This window comes from Lynx rufus, unplaced genomic scaffold, assembly GCF_022079265.1.
Source record: "Lynx rufus isolate CCGP_SWC_20201006 ecotype Redwood Valley unplaced genomic scaffold, mLynRuf1.p SCAF_1, whole genome shotgun sequence".
Taxonomy (NCBI): Eukaryota; Metazoa; Chordata; class Mammalia; order Carnivora; family Felidae; genus Lynx; species Lynx rufus.
In genome coordinates, this window is record NW_025814823.1 from 1,700,723 (window position 1) to 1,721,736 (window position 21,014).

The 21,014-nt window shown below is 55.6% G+C and overlaps 2 protein-coding genes across 2 annotated transcripts in view; one reads left to right on the forward strand and one right to left on the reverse strand.

Annotated features, from left to right (window-relative positions):
* The first annotated feature begins 808 nt into the window (after positions 1–808).
* IL17D (interleukin 17D) lies at positions 809–18,660 on the forward strand. The gene is made up of 2 exons (XM_047077625.1): positions 809–1,161; positions 18,342–18,660. The coding sequence occupies exons 1-2, from the start codon at positions 872–874 to the stop codon at positions 18,658–18,660; spliced, it is 609 nt and encodes a 202-aa protein (XP_046933581.1). The 5' UTR covers positions 809–871.
* EEF1AKMT1 (EEF1A lysine methyltransferase 1) overlaps positions 17,363–21,014 on the reverse strand; it is a 31,870-nt gene continuing 28,218 nt past the window's right edge. Inside the window, exon 5 of the mRNA XM_047077602.1 lies at positions 17,363–20,408. Coding sequence (XP_046933558.1) covers positions 20,344–20,408 — 65 coding nt within the window. The 3' untranslated portion in view covers positions 17,363–20,343. The remainder of the gene's footprint in view (positions 20,409–21,014) is intronic.

Here is a 21,014-nt window from a genome sequence, read left to right on the forward strand (position 1 = left end):
CGGCCGGGCCGGCCACCCCGGCCTCTCCTCCCCGGCCGCCGCGCAGCACACGTCCCGGGCCTCGGGAGCCGCGACAGTCGCCCGGTGCGAGTCGGCGCCGCCGTCCTCCAGACGGCCGGGGGCGGGGGCGGGGGCGGGGGGGGTCCCGGGCTCGCGCAGTCCAGCAGGGGCGAGCGCGCGCCAGTCCCCGACGCGCGCGGAGCGGCCCCGCCGCGGTCCCCGGTCCGCCGACCTCGTGCCGCCCGCCCGTCCCCGCGCGCCTGCCGACGCGGGGGGAGGAGACGCCCGAGGGGACTTCCCGCCGCCGAGTCCGGTTCGGGGGGCGGCCCGCACCCCGGACCCCGCGCCGGCCCCTCCTCGGCCGCGCGGCCCCCGCGGGAGGGAGGCGGGCGGATGACGAGGGTGTGGGGGCGTGAGTCTGAGGGCGGCGGGCTGCGGCGTCGCTGGCCGGCCGGGCGCGGCGAGCGGAGCGTCGAGGTCGTCGCCGCCGCGGGGGGATGGCGCGCGCGGGGGGTAAGCGGCGCGGGCGGCCGTCAGAGGCACTCGCAGCCCAGCGCGCAGCAGCCCGGCAGGCACACGCACACGCGCACCCCGCAGCCGCCCCCCGCGCGGCCCCCGGCTCGGGGCGGCGGCGGCGGCGGCGGCCCGGGGCGCGCGGGCCGGCGCTGGGCAGGGCCCCGGGGCCCCCTGGGGCGGCGGGCGGGCGGGGGCGGCGCTCGGGGGCCCGTCTGGTCGGCACCCATCCTCCGGGCGGGCCTCACGGTCCGCGGCGCGACGGGGGCGGGGGGGGGGGCGGGGGCGGGGGCGCCCACCGGCTCCCAGACCGCGGCGGGGCGCGGGCGCTGAGCGGCGGCCTGTCTCGCAGGTCTGGATGCTGGCGGTCGGCGTTCTGCTGGCGCTGGCGCCGGGCCGGGCCGCGGGCGCCCTGAGGGCGAGCAGACGCCCGGCGCGGCCGCGGGGCTGCGCCGAGCGGCCCGAGGAGCTCCTGGAGCAGCTGTACGGGCGGCTGGCGGCCGGCGTGCTGGGCGCCTTCCACCACACGCTGCAGCTGGGGCCGCGCGAGCAGGCGCGCAACGCGAGCTGCCCGGCAGGGGGCAGGCCCGGCGACCGGCGCTTCCGGCCGCCCACCAACCTGCGCAGCGTGTCGCCGTGGGCCTACAGGTGAGCGGCGGGGCCCGGGCGGGGCGGGGCGGGGCGGGGCCGGGGCAGGTGGGGCCGCGCGGGGCGGGGCGGGCGGGGGCCAAGCGAGCGGGGTGGCGAGAGGGGCGGGGCGAGCGGGGCGCGCGGGAGGCGGGCAGGTGGGGCGGGGCGGGGCCGGCGGGAGGCGGGAGGCGGCGGGTGGGGCGGAGGGCGCTAGGTGGGTCCGAGGCCGGGCGGACGGGGCGACGAAGGGCAGGTGGGGGGGGGAGGGGCGGAGCAGGTGCAGAACCTGGGTGGGGAGCGGTTCGTGCCCACGGAAGCCCTGTCGCCTCCCTGGGAGGAAACGTGCTTCCCGCTCTTTACCGTTTCGCTGTAGGGTGTGGAACGGACGTTTCTTGAGTACCTGTGCTTGGCCAGGTGTGTAGTTCGATGGGCTACGCGGAGGACCAAGCCAGGTGGTTCTTCATGAAGTTTTCCAGCGCTTTGTACGGGAGGCGCTTGCGTGGAAGTCCTGGTGTGGCAGGCCACAGACCTCTCGAGTGCCCGTGGCGGTCCAGGCGCTGCCGAGCGTTGAACCGTCAGGGGCCCATCCTCTGAGAGTGTAGTCTAAGGGAGGCGTGGGGGGTAATTGGGAAAGAAAGCGTCGTGCGAGGCAGCACGTGACTTGACGCGAAAGCCGCAGAGTGGGACGGTGTCGAGCGGTGCGGGGGATCGAAGTGGCGTTGGAAACGGATGCCGGAGAGTGGACGTGATTCCGAGACTGGCCTGGTAGAGGGGTCATCTCGGAAGAAAGGAGCAGCGCGCGAGGCAGGCCGGGGTGCCCTGGGGCCTGAGCAGGGAGTAGTGAGGCCGGAGTGTGTCCGGCGCGCACTTGCGACTGTCCTCTTCCCCGCTGTTTCGGCGGACTGTCATCGCCGTCGAGGGGCTCACAGCCAGCCGGACACCGCCACACGTGGAAGAGGCCTCAGTGAAAGAGCGAGGACAAGGGTGGGCCCGAGGGAAGCAGTGGCTGATGGGAAGGGGGAAGAGCCTGAAGAAGCGGAGGGCGGGTGTGCTTGTGCGTGGCCGGCAGTGGCTGCAGAGGGAGCGGGAGCTAGGTTCGGCCTTAGGAGCAACGCCGCCAGTCCGAAATGCATCCTGCAGGGTGTGTCTTGATCAGGGAGGTCGTGTGACCGCTTTGTGTTTTGGGAAGCCCTCCCTGATGAGGGAGGGAGGGGAGGGGGAGACGCCGGACTAACGCAGCGCAGTACTTCCGGCAAAAGGCAGTTAGGGTTTGAACTCAGGCGGTGGCAGGGGAGAAAAGGAGACTGGGATCCGTTTGAAAGATACTACTTACAGAAGTGAAAGTGACAGGACGTGATGCATGCTGATCATACGTGGGAGTGAGGGGGAAGGACAGGGTAGAACACGTGTAATGCCTCCAGGCTCTAGTCCACACAGCTATTAAGATGTGCAGAGAGAGGCGCCTGGGTGGCTCCACCGGTTAAGCATCCGGCTCTTGATTTCGGCTCAGGTCATGGTCTCGGGGTTCATGGGATGGAGCCCCCATCAGGCTCCATGCTGACAGAGTAGAGACTGCTTGGAATCCCCTCTCTCTCCCTCTCTCTCTCTCTCTCTCTCTGCCCCAACCCCCCTCTCTAAATAAATAAAGATAGATAGATAGATAGATGAGGGCTGCCTGGGTGGCTCAGTCGGTTGAACGTGGGACTTTGGCTCGAGTCATGATCTCATGGTTGGTGAGTTCAAGCCCCACATCGGGCTCTCTGCTGTCTGGCCCACTTCAGGTCCTTTGTCCCCCTCTCACTCTTCCCTCCCCTGCTCACACTCTCTCTCAAAAATAAATAAGAAACCTTTAAAAAAAAAGATGTGCAGAGAAAATGTAATGATTTTGTCTGAAACCAATCTAGGCCTCTCCAAGCCTCCACCTGCTGGTCAGTGGGCCTACCTTCTCCTGGCTACTGGGCAAAGAACCGAGTTCCCTTGTGGCTGAGCTCCCTCCCATCATGGACGGTGGGCCCAGAACCCCACCTCCTGCCTTCACCATCTCTTCATTCACCTGATGCCCTCAGGACACACATGTTGAACCATTCATTATGGTGGCTTCATTCTCTTGCTTTCCCTCTTTCTTCCCGCCATTCCCACAGCCCAAAAGGGTGGACTTTTATATCATCCTTCTTCCTCCAACCTCATGTTATGCCTTTGATATGCTAAATAGCATTAAAGAAACTTGGAAGATCTCTCTCCAACAGCTTGGCTTTTCCAGACAGAAGTGCTACCTCTGCATTTTTCTACAATGAATTCTAATCTCTCCTGGCAAATAGATGCCTCCCAGGCTAGGCTGCGGGCCGAAAGGCAGAAGCGTAACACACAGCAGTGATTTTTCAAGACCTCTTGTTGGGCACGTCCCACATTGCTGGCTTGGACTGTTGATGGTGTTTAAGCAAAATGGAAAAAGTGAATGAGGAGCATTTTTTGGAAGGAAGTAAATTCAGCACTAGGCCCGTTGAGTTTTATGTGCCCGAGAGGAGCAGATGCGTGAATGACCACGTGGCCCGCAGGTGGCAGGCCGAAGGAGAGATCGGGGCTGGAGCACGGGTCAGGCGTTGTCAGCCCTAGAATTCTGCATAGTACGTTAAATTGAGTCGTCCTTACTACCTTTCCTAGGGACTGACACCTGTGTCCCCTAGGAAAGATCCAGGAGCCGCAGGGAGGAGGGAATGGCTAAGGGAGGTCACGGACAAGAGCAACACACGGCATGGAGCGGTCCTGGCCTAGGCTGCCCGGGTCTGCCCGTGGAGCCTTTGTGCTGTGCGGAGCCGGGGAGCGGGGGTTACGTCCGCATCAGGTGGCTGGTGGCATCATCTGCGTTATCTGTCTTACCGTTAGCGACGGCGAGGCAGTTGCTCCCCCGGTGAGCGAACGGAGGCTGTCCCCCTCGGAAGGAAGGACAGTCTTCGAGGGATGGGCACTGGTCGGGACTGCACGTTGCTGGGTGCTGACGCAGGCCCGGCCTTCTCCCGCCGGGAGCCGGCTCCGCCCTCCTGGCCTCTGACCACTTCTCACTGCCTCCTGAGTCCCTGGGAGCCTGGGAAAAGCAGTGCGCGGGAAGCTCCAAAGCTCTTGCGTGTAGAAGGTGTGTGGAAGGATAGGGTCGGTTTCCTCGCGGTGTCGCGGTGCCCGTGTAACCTGGGGGAAGAGCGTGCTCCCCCGTGCAGCCGTGAGCTTGGAATTGGAAGTGGTATTTAAGGCTAGAAACAGTCAGAACTCTTAAGGAGGATGGACGGGGAAACGGACTGTCGGTCAGAAATACTGAAAGGCACAGAAAGGACCACTGAGGTGGATACGATGGAATTTAAAACAGAAATCTGGATTATAAGCTGGCTTTTTACTTTTAGCAGGGATGGATCATCCCATAAATGGTGTTGGGACAACTGAGTGACCAGCTGGAAAAAACACGGTTCTATCTCACTTCCGTGTACAAATAAATAAATAAATTCCAAATGATTCAAAGATTTAAATGTAAAAATACAACCACAAACACGTAAAAAACATGGTCAGTTATATTTACAGCCTTGGAGTGGAGCGTTAGAGAGTAGCTCACAGACCCCCAAAGCCGTAAAAGACAAGACCGATAAATTCAGTTACACAATTATATGCCATTTCTTCTTGGCAAAATAAAAAGTAAAATAAAATTAGAAAGATACAGAGGCAAACTGGGAGACGTAACCCACGTCCCAAAGGGCTCCTTTCCTAAAGAGTTCCTGTAAACCAGTGGCAAAAATGTGTACTGAAACAAGGAACAGAAGCTGTGGCCGGTTCCTGGGGAAGGAGGATCGAATGGCAGTCGTGTGGAACACCGAGAGATGCCCAGTTTCAGGCACCGTAAGTGAAATGCATATCAAAACAATGCCGAGAAACCTTTATTTATTTTGGGGGTGCCCGTCAGGCTCTCTTGGCAAGGCGGGGGAAGGCATTCTCATACCGCAGAGGATACGAATCGGGACAAGCGGGTATTAGCTGTCCACACTTCAAATTCGACCCAGCAGTTCCATCCCAACCTCCCCCAAAAGGCAACCAGTTGGACAAAAACAGCCAGAGAGAGGAATGGGGTGGCTGCACACCCGCCTGAGGCGGACAGCCCATCACCGCACACAGGCGGATATGGCAACGTGCAGTGCAGTGAGGACGGCAGGCTGCCTGCGTTTGTGTGCTGGAAGACAAGCTGTCACATAACATATGCATGTATAAAGTGGTACTTGAAAATGTACACACACACACACACACACACTGGGGCCCCTTTGGAGCCTGGTTATCATGGTGCCTTTTGGAGGGGGGGAGCCTGGAAATCGGGGACAGAGAGTAGGAAGGACTCTTACTTTTCACTCCTTTGTTACCTTCGAATTTTCGGCCATGTGCATGTGTTTTTTATTTCAAAAACATCTTAATTTTTAAATTGAGAGAAGAAAGGGAGATTCTCCAACTGTGAGGAAAAAGCAGATAGTGAAGAAACAAAATTCAGCAGGTAACAACGGCCTTCGATGTGGGGAGGGCACTGGTCTGAAAAGAACGGCCCTGACAGGCCGTAGGGCTTCCAGAGGAGGCCCCGCAGATCCGATGGAGCCCTGGTGCCCCCACAGCTGGGCTGTGCTGCGTCCGAGGACCCAGGCCTGGACAGGGCATGAAATCGGCCCAGGGGACAGGCATTAAATGGTAGAGCCAGGGCCTAACCCGGACCTCTGATTCCATAGAGCCCACGCTTCCCATCAGTATGCTAGTAAGAAAAGCAGCATTCAACTTCCAGAATATAAAAATATTTTCTCATTTACTTTGTGGCATCATGTTTGTTTCTCTTAAGCTTTAGAAACAAAATGCCAAAAATAAAATCCATGTGATTGCTCATTAAGCTTTTTTTTCAAAGCCAAATTGACATAGTAAGAAATGTATTGGAAGAACATTGAGGTTTATTAAGGTTTAAGGTACACATCACTCATTTACGTTGAAACCTCAAAAATAAACACCTACCGATACTCGAAATAATTTTTAAGTTGTTTATATTTTTCAATTTTGGGTCGTGGTCTAAAGATAGCTTTTCTCTAGGATAGGAGTCATGCACAACAATTTAATTTTAAGCTTTACTGCTTTTCTATATAACTCTTTTCCTCCTGGGAATTTAAGAGACTGCACCTAAATTTATTTGACAATAACTCCAGGATCAGAGGAAGGGCAAGGAAGAAATGGAAAGAAGAAACAGGGGGAGTAGGAAAGAAGAGAGAGAACAGGACACTGTGGGGGGGGGGGGGGTTGGGGGAGCGAGTGACTTAGAAACAGCCCACGTGGGGCGCCTAGGTGGCTCAGTCTGTTAAGCTGCAGGTCATGATCTCCCGGTTTGTGGGTTCGAGCCCGGCGTCGGTCTCTGTGCCGACAGCTCGGAGCCCGGAGCCTGCTTCGGATTCTGTCTGCCTCTCTCTCTCTGCCCCTCCCCCGTTCATGCTGTCTCTCTCTCTCTCTCAAAAATAAATAAATATTAAAAAAAAAAAAGAAAAGAAGAAGAAAGAAAAAGAAAGACACAGGCAGCCACCACCCTGGAGCTGGAAGACGCGGTGAGACCCCCAGGGGGCAGATCCTTCCCGCGGGTGGCAGGGGCCGTGGGGGTGGGGGAACAGCCAAAGGAGAGTCCGACGGCACCCGCGCCAGAGGGGCTAGGCTGGTATTTTCCCGTGCCCGTGCAGAACCCAAGTTGGCCCCACTCCCTAGTTCCAGAGCTTTCAGCAGGTGACTTGCAGGAAGAGGGGCACGGCAGCAGCAACAGCTTCCGGCTCACGCGTGGGTCGGGCGAGGTGACCACCGCCCCCTGGGCCAGACCGGCGATGCCCATTTCCGGGACGACCTTCACGTTCCGGTCGGGCGATCGTCGGATGTTTAGCAACGCCGCACTCGGGAAGGGTTGGAACGGGAAGCGTATTTTCGCCTCCCCCGCTGCAGCCCGTCGGGCCAGCCAGCCCCAACCGTCCCGTCTCCCGGGGCGGCCACGGCAGCAGCGCTGGCGTCCACTCCAAATCCTGGCGAGCCCGGGCGGTGCTCGGAGCGCAGTCCCTGCCGCTGGCCTCCTGCCTGCACCGGGCACCGCCTTTCACACCACTTTCCCCTCGTCGTGTCGCTTTTACAAGCGTGAGAGGAATGAGCGTTAACTAGAGAAAGAGAGAAACGCTGGGAGTGTAATGCTGAAGTTATCCCCGCTGCACCCAGCCCCCTTTTAAAATGTCATCTTTCTCTCAAATGCCCCTCTCCCCTGGGGCACTCGCACGTTTGGGTCCCCACGGGGAGGGAGGGGCCACGGCCCGGGACCTCGGCGGTGCCGCCGCGCCCACCGTGACCGACAGGGGGCGGCGCCGCGCCGACCCGCCGTCTCCCGCGCCCGGGGCCTGGCTTCTCGGGGAGGCCTGTCCCGGGCGATCTTTGGAACTGGGGGCGTCCTGTCTCGGTCGTTAGTAACGTTTCCCCTCAACAAGTTCACTTTTTCCAGCGTCCCTGCTTCAAATCTTCCGGTTATTCGAACGGCTTCAGAACCAACTAGAAAGCCTGCCTGCCTCCGAGGGGTATCTGTACGTGGTGCGTCGGCACAGGTGCCGCTGGGCGCACGACCGGAAGGGCCGGGGGAGGGGCGGGGAGGAGGGGGGACAGGGCAAGAGCAGCGCCCCCCCCCCCGCTGCCCGGTGGGGGGTCTCCAGTCACGGCGGGCAAGGCGGCGGGGGGAGGGGGTGCCCTGCTCAGCGAGCCCCGCGTTGTAGAGAAGGAGCCGCAGCACCTCGTTGAAGAAATGTTGGTGTTTCGCCCCCAAAAAGCTCTTTATGGATGTGACCTTTGATTCGCCTCAGTACCGCGTAGATTTTTTTTTCTCCGAGCTACTCAATACTGCAGGCTCTACTGCACCTATCACTGCTTCCCCGGGTAAAAATAAGAGCATTGTCACGGAGCATTGTCATGGGATTAAAGTCTCTCTTTCTGAAAATAGATGCGCTCGTGGTTTTGCTTTGATAGTTATTTTCTTCAACTGCCCGGGCTTTGCTCTGGCATTCTGAGAGCAGCCAGGGATGACGATAATATTTCATCCCATCGTCACCTCTTCCAAATTTCCTCACCTGAATAGAATGTCTGTACCGTTAATACCAACAGAAACATTGAGCCAAGTCCTGGAAGGAACACACATACCACGAAGTGAAATTCCTTACGGTGTCTGTCTTCCAGAAATGACACATGAAGATTCTGAAGGACAGTGCCCTGCTCACCAAATTAATGAGGTCAAAGAGAGTGATCTACTTGAGGACTCTTCCAGAATTAAACAGAGTCTAAGCTAATGTTTTGATATAAATTATTCCTCGTAACCAATGAATGGCAACAGCTGGTTCGTTTCAGATCAAGGTGGGCGCCACCCTTCTGCACGCAGGAGCTTCGCCTGCCCCAAGGACGGACACATCAAAGATGGCTTTGAACCCAAATTCTGCAGATAGTTAAGCCACCCCGTGGGCATGAGCTATGTTTTTCCTTTGAAGAGATATTTCCCAGCTGCACTGAATGTGTGGCATCTGCCGTGACAAAAGAATGAAACCCTTTGAGCAGTTCTGGCCCTCATTCTGATTTCCCTTTCTCCCCCTTCCTCTGGGAAAGCGTTTTCTCTAAATTGTCTTCCACATTCTTTTCCAAGCCATCACTGTCTCTCCAGGCTTCCCTGATCGCCCGGATGAGCGGATTTTACGTGGCGTCAATGGATTTTCTGGTTGTAGGTTTAGTTTACCGACTACCCCCCTCCTCTCCCCTCTGCAGAGCAGACTCGCGCAGCTGCAGCTGGCCTGTGCGGGCAGGGCAGTGCGCGGGGCTGAGCTAGGTGAGCAGAAGACTTTGGACAAGCCCCTCGCCCTGTGGGTGCCTCAGTTTCCCCCTTGAATAAAGGGAGAAGACGGACAGGCGGAGCCCTTCCAGGTTCCCAGCAGCCCGGAGCCAGCCCGGTTGGCAGGAGAGCCGGGTCAGTTCTGGAGCCTGCCTCGCTGGCTGGGCTTCAGGGCCGACCCCGATGCCAAGTTCAGGATCACAGCGAAGTTAACCTCAGTCCCCACACAGGGGCAGGGCTGACCCCTAACTCTCCTTGGCCGGCGAAGAGGGCCAGGTGAAGCCCGCTGGGGCTCTGACTCCCGGCATCAGGTGCCAGGTCAGACTTTGCTCTCCCGGGCCCATTTTTTCCATGTCCTCTTTCGGGAGAAATGCACAACTGATGTTTCCCTGGAGGGGCCAGAAGAGCATTTTCCAGAGTTCCTTGGCAGCATGCGTTGAAGATCTTGGCCCTCTCAGGCCTCGGGGAATGGAGGCGGGGGTGCAGCTCGGGCTGCTGGCCACAGCTTTCCAGTGGAGGGAATCTGTTTGTGGTCCTCATGACCCCGGCTACTCCCTGGCGGGCGAACAGCTCTGGGCCTCGTCACGCACCATTCTTTCCCCCATGGTCTCATAACCACCCCCTCCCAGCTGTGGGGCTGGTTCCAAAGGGAAAAGGCAAGGTTGGAAGGTTACACAAACCCCATCTCAGTGACTCATTATCTCTCTTAGACCTGGAGACGTAATGGCCTCTGCCAGGGCTGCATTCTGGAATTATCTAGGGGGCTTTAAAAAACTACCAACACCCCGGCCCCACGCCGGGGCCGTGAATTGCAGATCTCTGGGGTGGGGGAACAGTGATCACTGGTTCCGGAAGCTCTTTTGTGTGTCTCCGGCGAAGTGCAAGTGAGATCTGCACACCATCCTCTACAATGCCAACTGCGTGTTGGGTGAACAGTGACCTTCTGCATTAGTTAGACTCCTGCAACTGGTGGGATCACGAAATTTGGGAAAAGGCAATCATCGGTTGTTTGCCGTCAACGCAGTCAATCTACATATGGCTAACCACCTCCCGGGGATGTCGCCGACTTTGCTGACGGTTGGTCGGTGTCCCCACTTCAAGTGAGCAAGACGAGTCACTTGGGCAGCTTCTCGGCATGTGGAGCTCCTGACTCAAGGGTCAAGTGTGAGAATCTGTTTTTAACAGACTCCCACGCGGTTCTTATGCAGGTGGTCCGAAAACCACGGTTTGGAAATTCTTGCTTCTGCCTTCTCTTTATTGCCTATCTTCCGGGCAGGAAGACGGCTATTTTTCAGAGGAATCTTAGCTCTCAGGAAGGGAAGTTGCTTATCCTCAGCTTTCTCCGAGGGCTGCCAGATGTCTTTGTATTACTGTGGTTTCAGAAGGTCTTGATAGCTGGTAGAGCGAGTCCCCCTCCGTCTTCTTCAAAATTGTCTAGAGTATTCTTGGGCTTTTTCTCTTTCTACGAATTTTAGGATCAGCTTGTCAAGTTCTAAGAAAAATCTACGGGGATTTTGCTTAGAACTGCACTGACTTTCCAGATTAATTTGGGGAATTCTCTGGTATCTCAGAAACTCCATGGATTACGGTGTCCTTTCTAAGCAGAAGACATAAAAAATACCACATTAACAGTCCTGCCATCAAGAAGCTCGGGGAAGTAGCCTGGATCAGACCCATCCACTCAACCACAAAGAACCAGGCAGGGGCCATGACTTGCCCAATGTCACCGTCGGTAACTAAATTGGGCTGAAATTTTAGGTTCAAGTCTCGTATTGACTCCATCCCGCCCTTAAAAAAACGTCTATTGAGCTGAACTCATTGACCTTACGGTCTGGCAAACCATGACCCCTGAGGCAGCTTCGTTTTCGGCCCTTGTGGGTCTCCAGTCTGAACTGGAGAAGGCATTTTCTCCCACTTTGTACCTGGGTTTGGGGTCTTGGAATGGCTGCGAAGCAATCATACTGGGCCTCTGCTGTTTTGAGATCAAAATAAGTCTGTGTTTCGCAAAGCGGGAAGGTGAGCCGTGCCGGCCGGTTTGTGCCAGTAAATCCCACGGCTGTACTTGGGCATCAGATAGAGCGCAGCGCGTGGCTGCGGTCTGTCTGCTGGAATGTACTCATTGTTCTCCCGGTGGCAGTCCTCGCGGAACCGCTTCGAATTGTTTCCTACCGAGTTCAGGGTCCCAGGGGCAGTGCTCTTTTCTGTCTCCTCTGCCACTTACATTCCTCTCCAAGCTCAGTTTCAATCACCTCTAATCATCCCTGGAGGACTTGTCCTTTGTTCTTGGATTAAGCTGGGCCAGCTGTCACGCGCTCAAGCCAAGCTTCACACGTGGCCCCAGGGACACTTTTGGATCCCGTCAGAGGGGAAAACTTGATTTGTTTCAAGTATGTTCCCGTGCCAAGCTTCCACGGGGCAGCATGCAGAAAATGTGAAGACAAAAGAATTATTGCTTACGAGGAGGCAAGACAGCCGTGCGGGGTTCTCGCTGGATTGCATTTCCATGTTTGGTAAGAGCAAAGGCTCCCTGTTGGAGTTTCTTCTGTCTCGTTTTTGTGGCGGCTTTCCTTAACCAGGAAGCACTCCAAGCTGGTAATTTCCTCAGTCTCGAGGCAGGGGGCTGGGGTGACAGGTTTTGGCTTCGTGTCTGTCCCCTGGCCCTCTGAGCTTCCAGACCTTTTCTCCTGACCTCTTTTCCCTCCCCCAGCTAGTGTCCTTCACAGTGTGTCTGTCTTGAGCTTTTTGTCTTCCACGGTGCTTGCTGGCGTCGATACCTACAATACTGGGTGTCGGGGTGCGATATGCATCGTGTCCCCTCCTTTGGTAGCTCATTTCTACTTGAAGAGAAACCTCCTGGTCATAAAACCACGATTTGAAAACCATCAGTGCTTACGCCTTCTTACTATGTTTTGTGTCCCACAGACCGGGCAGAGGCCGGGGCAGGCAGATGTCTCTGTCACAATGCCTTAGCCCAGAGGTGTTACTGTGACAGTGGAAATTTCAGTCTGGGGGGACTTGCCCGGTAGGGGTGGGGTAGATATTTTGTCAGATGAGCCGTCTGACCATCACAGCATCAGGTGACTGTCAGTTCTCCCGTCATTAACAGACGGTACGTGGGTTGGTACATGGGTCGGTACGTGCGCGCTATGGTGCAGAGAAAGACAAATCCCAGTTGTTTGGAATCGAAAGGGATGTTTGATGCCCCCTGGTCACACGAGCATTCCAGAGGAGGAAACTGAGTCTGAAGAGGCTGCCCCAGCCTTGATTTTGTCCTGGACGTGGGTCTATGCCCCTATCAGAATGATCTCTCTAAACATCCACTGATCATGTCTCTACGTGCTTCGGGTCCTTGTGTGGCTTCTGGTGGTCTGGAAAGGAGAGTCAGACTTTTTGCTCTGATCTTCAAGGCTCCTGTACCCGTCACATTTCTTATTAAATCTTCACCCCCTGCACACTTAGGCATGACTCCAGCTGCAGCCACCTGCTCGCAGATTCCCACCCACCTGGGCTCCAGCTTTCTTGCCCTGGGGGTGGGTTGCTCAGCACTTCCTCCCCCTCCCTCGTCCAACTCAGCCCTCCTTGTTCTCTAAAGCCACCTCGGACTTCCCTGGCGCGGTAGCCTTGAGCCACCCGCACGTTCAGGGTGGTCTGTGGGCTTTGTGTTGCTTTGGGGGGCTGGCTTGAGCATTCATGGAGGGGCCACACCCTCTCCCAGTGCCTACCTTGGGAGCTTAAAAATTCTGCCGAATTAATAATCACTACAGACCTTCCATTTGGCAAATTCCCAGGGCACTGTGTAACTTCACAAGCATTTAGCACTATTTGTGTGTGTGTGTGTGTGTGTGTGTGTGTGTGAACGCTCATGTATTTCATGTGTATCTCGAAAAGATAAGGACTCTGTTAAATAAAACCACACAGTACCATTAACACACTGGAGGTTAATACTTCCCTGATATCTTCTAATATTCAGTCAGGTCAAAATTCCTCGATTATAAGCATTTTTAAACTTAAAAATTTTTTCTCTGTATTTTTTCTGTTATATTATTTAAGTCTGTGTTTTGAAATAGTTTCAAACTAACAAAAAACATTTGTGGAATCAGTACAAAGAATTCCCATGTACCCTTTACCCAGATCCCCCAAACGTCAGCATCATAACTTAGCAGAATTATCAAGAGCAGGAAACGTGCATTGACGACAGTACTATAATCTGGAGACCTTATTCAGGGCAGCCCACCAGTACCCCCTTTCTGCTCCAGGATCTAACCCAGGCTCACGCGTTGCCTCTGGTGGTCCGGACCCTTTAGTGGCCTTCAGCCTGCAACAGTCCCTCAGGTCTTTGTCTCTTGTGGCATTGAAGAGTGTGGTCAGTTGTTTTGTTGAACGTCCCTCAGTTTGGGTTGGATAAGTTTTTTAAGCAGCCATAATATTTCATCCAAAAGGAGACACTGCAAGTAGGAGGCTGCTCGACTCACGACTGCACCGAGACAGCAGGTGTAAAGCAGGCCAGCGACACCCCATGCCCGGGGCTTAGGTCACTCTACTCAGTGCTCTTTTGGGTTCTTCCCTTTCCCGCTTGGAACAAACATGTGCTGAGTTTCCCACATTCTGTATGTTGTTGGTCATATCCTCACGGTGCCATTTAACGTGTTCCTCTGTCCCTATATTTCCAGTAAACCAGCCCAATCAACTCCAGTTTTTGACTAGCCCCTCTAAAGCATCTGCCTTCCTTGGCTCAGGGAACGCCACTCCTGATTCTGGCAATCTCGACAATGGGACATCTTCTCCCTTAAAAGTTGGCTTTCCCCTACTTGAGAATCAGAAAGAATGAAATCTTGCCATTTGCAACTATGTGGATGGAACTAGAGGGTATTATGCTAAGCGAAATTAGTCAGAGAAAGACACATATCATATGACTTCACTCATATGAGGACTTTAAGACACAGATCAACACAGGGAAGGGAAGCAAAAATAATGTAAAAACAGGGAGGGGGACAAAACATAAGAGACTCTTAAATATGGAGAACAAACAGAGGGTTGTGAGAGGGGGGACGGGCTAAACGGGTAAGGGGCCTTAAGGAATCTATTCCTGAAATCATTGTTGCACTATACGCTAACTTGGATATAAATTTAAAAAAATAAATGTAAAAAATTTTTGAAAAACCGAAAAAAAATTATACAACTAAAAAAAATTTGGTTTTCCCTATCTTTCATTTTGTCTCTCCATACACTCCCCTGAATGATCTTACTTAACCACCATTAACTATATGCTAATAATTTAAAAATCTCCACCTGCAGCCAGTATCTCTCTCAAGGAATCCAGACCATCTTCTACCCCGTAGTCTGAAAGATCTGTCTGAAATCCCATCTGATTGGATCACTTACCTTTTTAACATCCTTCCCATTGCCTTCAGGGTCCAATCCAAATTTGGCCGTGAATTGGAGGCCTCCTAATGACCCAGGCTCCACAGATGGCTCCAGCCCATCTTGTAGTTCCCCGTCTAGGCCGTGGTTCCTAACACCGACTTAGTCCCTCCACTGTAGGCTCTGCCCTGTGCCCTAACTACCCTTTCTCCCCTCTTCATCTGGACGAATCCACCCAGGAACCGCCTTTGCTGGGAAGCCTCCCCCGCTGCCATGGCTGGACACACCCTCTAAGTGTGTGTGCATTTGTCTCCCCGGACGTACAGTAGATATGTGTTTCACCTACATCCTCACCGTCCGAAACGTCACTGGCACTCAGGTGTTGACTGAATGCTGAAGGTGACTGGAGGCGGTACAAATTCCTTTCCCTTTGAACTTTAAGTTACGGTCTCATATGGACTTCAGGGTATGAAGGACAGGAAGCTGTGTGGTCCAGACCCACTGTCACCAGCTCACCAGCCACCGAACTCTTATTCTCATGCCAGGCCACAAGGATGAGTAGAAATACGGCCCCGCCTCCTCCCTCCCAGGGGAAGGCGTAGAGAAAGTGAAGCTCTATCTCACGGGCACCCAGTGTTAGGAGGATGTGGGGCATAAAGAGGTTAACTGACTAGGGGAATTGGAAAACTTTTAATGATCTGAATTGGACCCTGAATATGGCAAGATTTCATTGAGTCGACACTGGTTTGGGGGCGAGGGCATCGAGCAAACGCTTAGCTGCGGCACTTGCAGGGGGCACTCTGCTTGGGGATGACGGGAGGCTGGGACGCGCCAGGGACGAGACACGAAGGCTGGAGAGGTGTGGGGACCACGTGGTGGAGGCCTCTGAAGGCAAGGCAAAGGGCTTGGACTCTTCCCGACACGGACCCCCATAGCTCACCCGCGTACCCCAGTGAGGGGTGGGAATGAGGCTTCACAGAGGAGGCTGAAAAAGCTGGAACGTTACGGCGGACAGCTTCGTCAGTCCTCGCGAGGGGAGAGCTCACCACGTTCCAAAAGCTCCTGATGGCAGAACTCAGGAAAGAGTAGCGGTAAGAAGCTCAGAAAGTCTTTTTCAGCTACTATTTTTGTGTTCATGTTGGAGGGAAGGATGAATAGACAAGATCGGTGTAGTTTCAGTGTCGGGGCCTCGGAGATCACTCGAGTGTGCAGACGGCCCCACCCTGCCCTGCTCCTGTTTGCGTGTAACAGATTTATCAGCTCTCACCCTGACTCCGCCCGGGGGGTTTGAGAGGGAAGCGGAAGGGGTCTGTGACCGAGCGCTAAGCCCCCAGCAGGGACACCTGTGTCTGAGGCCCCCTTGCTCCCCGCGATGCTGCTCCCATTCTTCTGGGCACCCCAAAGGGGAGCCTTGGAGTCACCGCTGACTTCTCCTCTGACCTCATCCTCCTCATTCAAACGGTGGCCGCGTACCCGGAGATGTCCCTCTTGGCAGGCTCTAGTGGCAGGTGGGCCTGGGTCCTCTGGTGTAACGGTCACCCTCCTGCTCCGTGGCACCCTGCCGGTTCCTGGGCGCCCTGGCCTCCTTTCTGTCTACGTGCAGCAGGTGCCGTCCAGCTCACCCACCGCTCTGCGCTCTGGGATGCACGGCTCCCCGAGTTCCTTCGGACTGTGTAAATGGCCCGCAGCTGGCGGCGAGTAAACTTGCTGCCGTGTGAAGATAACCGCTTCTAGACTCTTCCCCACCCAATCGCGCTTCAGTCCACTAACGTCCAAAGATGTTGGATCCAAACAGAAAAAGAAACCCGTGTCCTTTCCTGACACATCTGGAGCCACCCACCCTCATCCAGCCACTGACCGAGAGTTAACACTTGCCTCACCGACACGAGCTTCTCGATGGAGAAGCCTCTTGGCCAGTCGGTCTAACGATCCCAGCACTGCCATGCTTCAAGTCCATTCAGGCTTCCACCCCCCACGCCCCCACTCACGGCCAGCACTGCCCGTCTGCCCACCTTTTAGCTCCTTTCCGAAAGAAACCCTCAGCTCTGTTCTTGGACATCCCACTACTCGCTCACCCGCCCCCGCTTCTCCTAAGCCCCCTACTCCCCGTTCTTTAATTGGATGGTCCAAACACACTTCTTAACCGGAAATTTCTTCACTTTGTGGATGAATTTTAGTCATTAGCAGCGAGGACCTATGGGAGAACCAGTCCAGAGGGGTTTCCATCTGAAGGACGTACAGCTGTGCAAACTCTGCAGGGTGAGGGCCAGCTCGGGCCACTGTCCCTCCCTGTGCAGCCACACTCTGCTCTCAGAGCACGCGTTAACAAAACCCGGATGAGAAACCATATACACCTAGAGTTCTTGTCTGTAAAAACCTTTGGGCACACCTCATTTTTTTTTTTTTCAACGTTTATTTATTTTTTTTGGGACAGAGAGAGACAGAGCATGAACGGGGGAGGGGCAGAGAGAGAGGGAGACACAGAATGGGAAACAGGCTCCAGGCTCCGAGCCGTCAGCCCAGAGCCCGACGCGGGGCTCGAACTCACAGACCGCGAGATCGTGACCTGGCTGAAGTCGGACGCTTAACCGACTGCGCCACCCAGGCACCCCTGGGCACACCTCATTTTTAAAAGCTTAGATCATAGGCCCCTTTGGCACGGCACACTGGGGGGCCTCCTGGGCTCGGCATGTTGTAGGGCTGAACGTGTGGCTTGAGAGGTTAGAAGTCATGGCTTCTGACTCTGAGAGTTTAGGGTCCCTACGACTCGGCTCCAGAAGAGGAAGAAACATTCAGAAGAGGACTGTACATGTTTTCAATGGGGAGATTAATGGAAGTGAGAAGTTGGGGTCATAGCAATCCCCTGTGTGAGGGGACATTAGGGAGGGGCCCTGGGTCCCCACTAGTGACCAGATGGCCTCTTGGCTCACTGAAGGGGATGATGGCGGGGGGGGGGGGGGAGGGTAGAGTTCTGTCTGAAGGTGCTTTTTTTTTTTTTTCCTCCCAGGGAGCCATCTGACTCCGCCAAGCCCTACACTCCTCTGGCGTTGTGGCGGCAGGCTGTTTTGTAGGTGTTCACGTTGGTTCTTGGCGTCTGACCAGGAAGTAGGGAGCCTTGGCGGAGGATGGAAATGATCACACTTAAACCGGCGTTCATTTCCCCAATGTTCCGGGCTGGCCAGGCTGCCCTCCCCAGTGCGGCTTTGGCCCCTTAACAGAGGAGGGCACACAGACCCTGACAGACAGATGGACACAGGGCCTACCTTGTGACCTTCTGGACAGGTGTCTCGAGCAAAGGCCCATGGCTCTGTCAGAGCCCGGGTGGCCAGTGTCTGCTCCTTGCAGAGATGGCCCCTTCCTGGAGACCAGTGTGGGCAGGCCACCTGGGGCTGCAGAGCCCGGTGGCCGGAGGGGAGGCAGATCTGGGGCCTTGGGGACCGCTGCTCTAAAGCTCAGGGCTGGAAGTCGTGGCCAGAGGCACAGAGGCTGTTTCAGGTTCTGGTGGGTGCACCGGTCACCTGTCAGTGAGCACCCCACTGTCTCACCGGCCCCCCGGCCTCTCTCTCTCAAGCCGCCTGCTGCCTCTGCCAGGCTGTAACTTTGGTGATGGATTTCAGGCATTAGCGCGAATATATACATTTTCCTTTTCCATGTATGTTAGCGCAGACTCTGAGAGCGTTGTCAAGGAACGGCCTGAGAGTAGCTATAAACCCTGTCTTCACCGCTTGCCATCCGGCGGTCTCACACGGTTGCCCTGTTAGATCGGGGTCTCGCGTGGACGCTAACCGCCTGCCGAATTAGCTGCCGGCCCCACCTCTCTTCCTGCCCCAGTAACCAGTGGTCCCCGGGCTTACCGGTCCCGAGGCCGAAATCTTTTGGAGGCTGCCCTCTCTCCGCGCGTCGTGTGTTCCGTTGCCCCAGGGCACGAACTGAGCCCGCGCCCTCTTCCCTGCAGAATTTCCTACGACCCTGCCAGGTACCCCAAGTACCTGCCCGAGGCCTACTGCCTGTGCAGGGGCTGCCTGACCGGGCTCTTCGGGGAGGAGGACCTACGTTTCCGGAGCGCCCCGGTGTACATGCCCACCGTCATCCTGCGGCGGACCTCGGCCTGCGCGGGCGGCCGCTGGGTGTACACCGAGGAGTACGTCACCGTGCCCGTGGGCTGCACCTGCGTCCCCGAGCAGGAGAAGGAGGCCGACGCCGTCAACTCCAGCATGGACAAGCAGGGCGCCAGGCTTCTGCTCGGCCCCGGCGACAAGCCGGGCCGGCCCTGAGGCCCTTGCTGCCCGAGGCCCGCGTCCCCGGAGCCGCGTCGTAGGCGAGAAAGCGAGGACGCAGCGAGCGAAGGGGTCAACGGGACGCGCCTGCGCGGGGCCGGGCCGGCCGCCCTCCCACCCCCGCTTTCCTTCCGGGCGGAAGCAGCGGGGCGGCCAGGGCAGGCTGCCGGAAGTCACCGGGGACGCGACGTCAGGCCGGCGGCGGCGGCGGCGGCGTGCGGCCGGGACCTGCCCCAGGTGGCTGGAGGCGGCGTGCGGCGGCGGCGGCGGCCCTCGGGCTCCGAGCCTTCCCCGCAGCGCCGCGCACCGTCAGGGCCTCCAGGGGGAGGGGGGACCCTCCGGAGCCAGGTGGTAGGTGGTGCTTCCGGAAGGCAGTTGCTTTAAAAAGGTGGGATACGTACCTGCCTTTTTATTCCACTGCTTTCAACGGAGGAAAAGCTATTTTTATAGAAGGAGGTTTGAGCAATTCTATTAAGAACTTTTTACGTCACGTGTATTTTCTAACCATTTCGTTTTCACTTGCTCTGGCAAGATTTTTCAGAAGCACGATTGGAATCTTCAGATAAACTTTTTAGATGGCGCGGTGGCCGTCCCCGGTCGGCCAGGCCCCAGTCGCTGACCACACCAGAACGGACGGGGCTAAACGTGACCCGCTTCGGCTGAAGGTCTCCGCAGGCTGCCGCGCGGAGGACAGGGAAGCCCCGGGGCTCTGCTCGCGCCCCCAGGCCGGGGGTTCCAGGGATCTCAGACTTGGTTTGTTCAGGAGCCTCCGTGTGGCCGCAGATTCATACAGCTGGACATTTGTTTTCGCTTTGAAAGCAAGTGGGGCCAAGTAAGAGGTGGAGGGATGAGGCGAGAGGTAGAATGTGGGGTGTCTGCCACGTGTCAAGAATCCAAGTCTGTCTCAGGGCCTCAGGAACTAGCGAATGGGAGAAGCCGGCCAACTTACGATTCCCAGAAGTCAGTACTGGGGGCCTCTTTTTCACACCCTGCGATGTGAGCTGAATCCATAGTCTCTTCTGTAGGTTGAACACCATTATTTGTAAAAGCGAGAATTTCTTTTTAAATCATTAAAGCAACGGTGGATGAAGGGTACGTTGGCTGCGTGCGTTTCTCTTGGGGCTCGGCTGGTTTCCAGAGGAAGCTAACCGTCTTCACTTTATCCTAATTCCGTGGTTGAGATTTAAATTAAGTCTCATTGGTCTTTGAAAGATCAACTGCTCCTGCAAAGTCCGTCTGTCTTCTCTCCCGTGACACCCCAGCCAAACCAAGAAGTGTCTTTCACTCTCACGCTTCAGGGCTGCACGAATCCCGGAGCTTTAGCTTCCTAGTTGCCGAGAATCAGCCTTAGTTCGATCTGGAGGGAAGGTTCACGGAGAGAACTTTCAACTTGTGCCAAATAATGACAGAAGTTGTACATGAAAAACACATTGCTGAGCAAAATCCAGATTTTCCAAAAATTCAGAAATTCAAAATTGAAAGTGCTAGCTGTGGACAGTTCTAGACAGTCTGGGAATTTCTTCTCCGTTCCACCTCTGAAGCGGTGGTGAATGTGGAAAAAAAAAGGTATCCCTAGTGGTAGTATATCTGGAGTACGTTCTTGTCCAGAAAGTGGAAGGTTTGGAGCAAACTTTCATTGCCAGCTCAACAACATCAAATTCGTAAGTTAAAAAGTGCTTTTCAAACCGCTGGTTTGGGTAATTTTTCAGTCACTGCCACTGCTGGGTATCGTTTTCCAGTTACTCCTCAAATATAAATAGTGCAAACATCAGAGGAGAATAAACATTTGGAGAAAAGATCACGATTTTATTGTATTATTAGCTTACCTAAACTTAGCTTGTGAAACGGTAGCACATTCCCAGTGGAAGAAATTAGCTTTCCATTCTACAGAACCAGAAAAGCAACCTTTCTTTGTATTTTTTCTCTGAATGGAATATTCACACACTTAATATTTCTCGAGCACTTGCCGTGTTCCAGGTACTGAGCCCCTGGGAGATACCTGTAAGCCAGGCGCAGTCTCCACCCCTAGCGAAAATATAAGCGGCACTGGCTCTCCGAGCAGCTGGGTGTTTGTGGGCCACTCCTCACAGGAAGCGCTGCCCGGTGAATCTAAGCCCCATGTTTCCCACTGATAATGGGTGGTGCCGCCTCCTTGGTCACTGTGAGGACGGAACACCATTTGTAAAGCACCTGGTATGGTGCCTGGCACACAGGAGGTATTAGAACGTATTGGCCTCAATGATTTACAAGTGACATTAAAAACAAGTACCAGGTTGGGGAGCCTGGGTGGCTCAGATGGTTGAGCATCCGACTCTTGATTTCGGCTGAGGTCACCATCTAATGGTCGTGAG

What these genes read in the sequence shown, in the direction of transcription:
- IL17D (XM_047077625.1), top strand. Translation starts at nt 872, where the DNA reads ATGCTGGCGGTCGGCGTTCTGCTGGCGCTGGCGCCGGGCCGGGCCGCG. An exon ending in GTGTCGCCGTGGGCCTACAG is followed by an intron (nt 1,162 to 18,341) that starts GTGAGCGGCGGG and finishes TCTTCCCTGCAG; the next exon opens with AATTTCCTACGACCCTGCCA.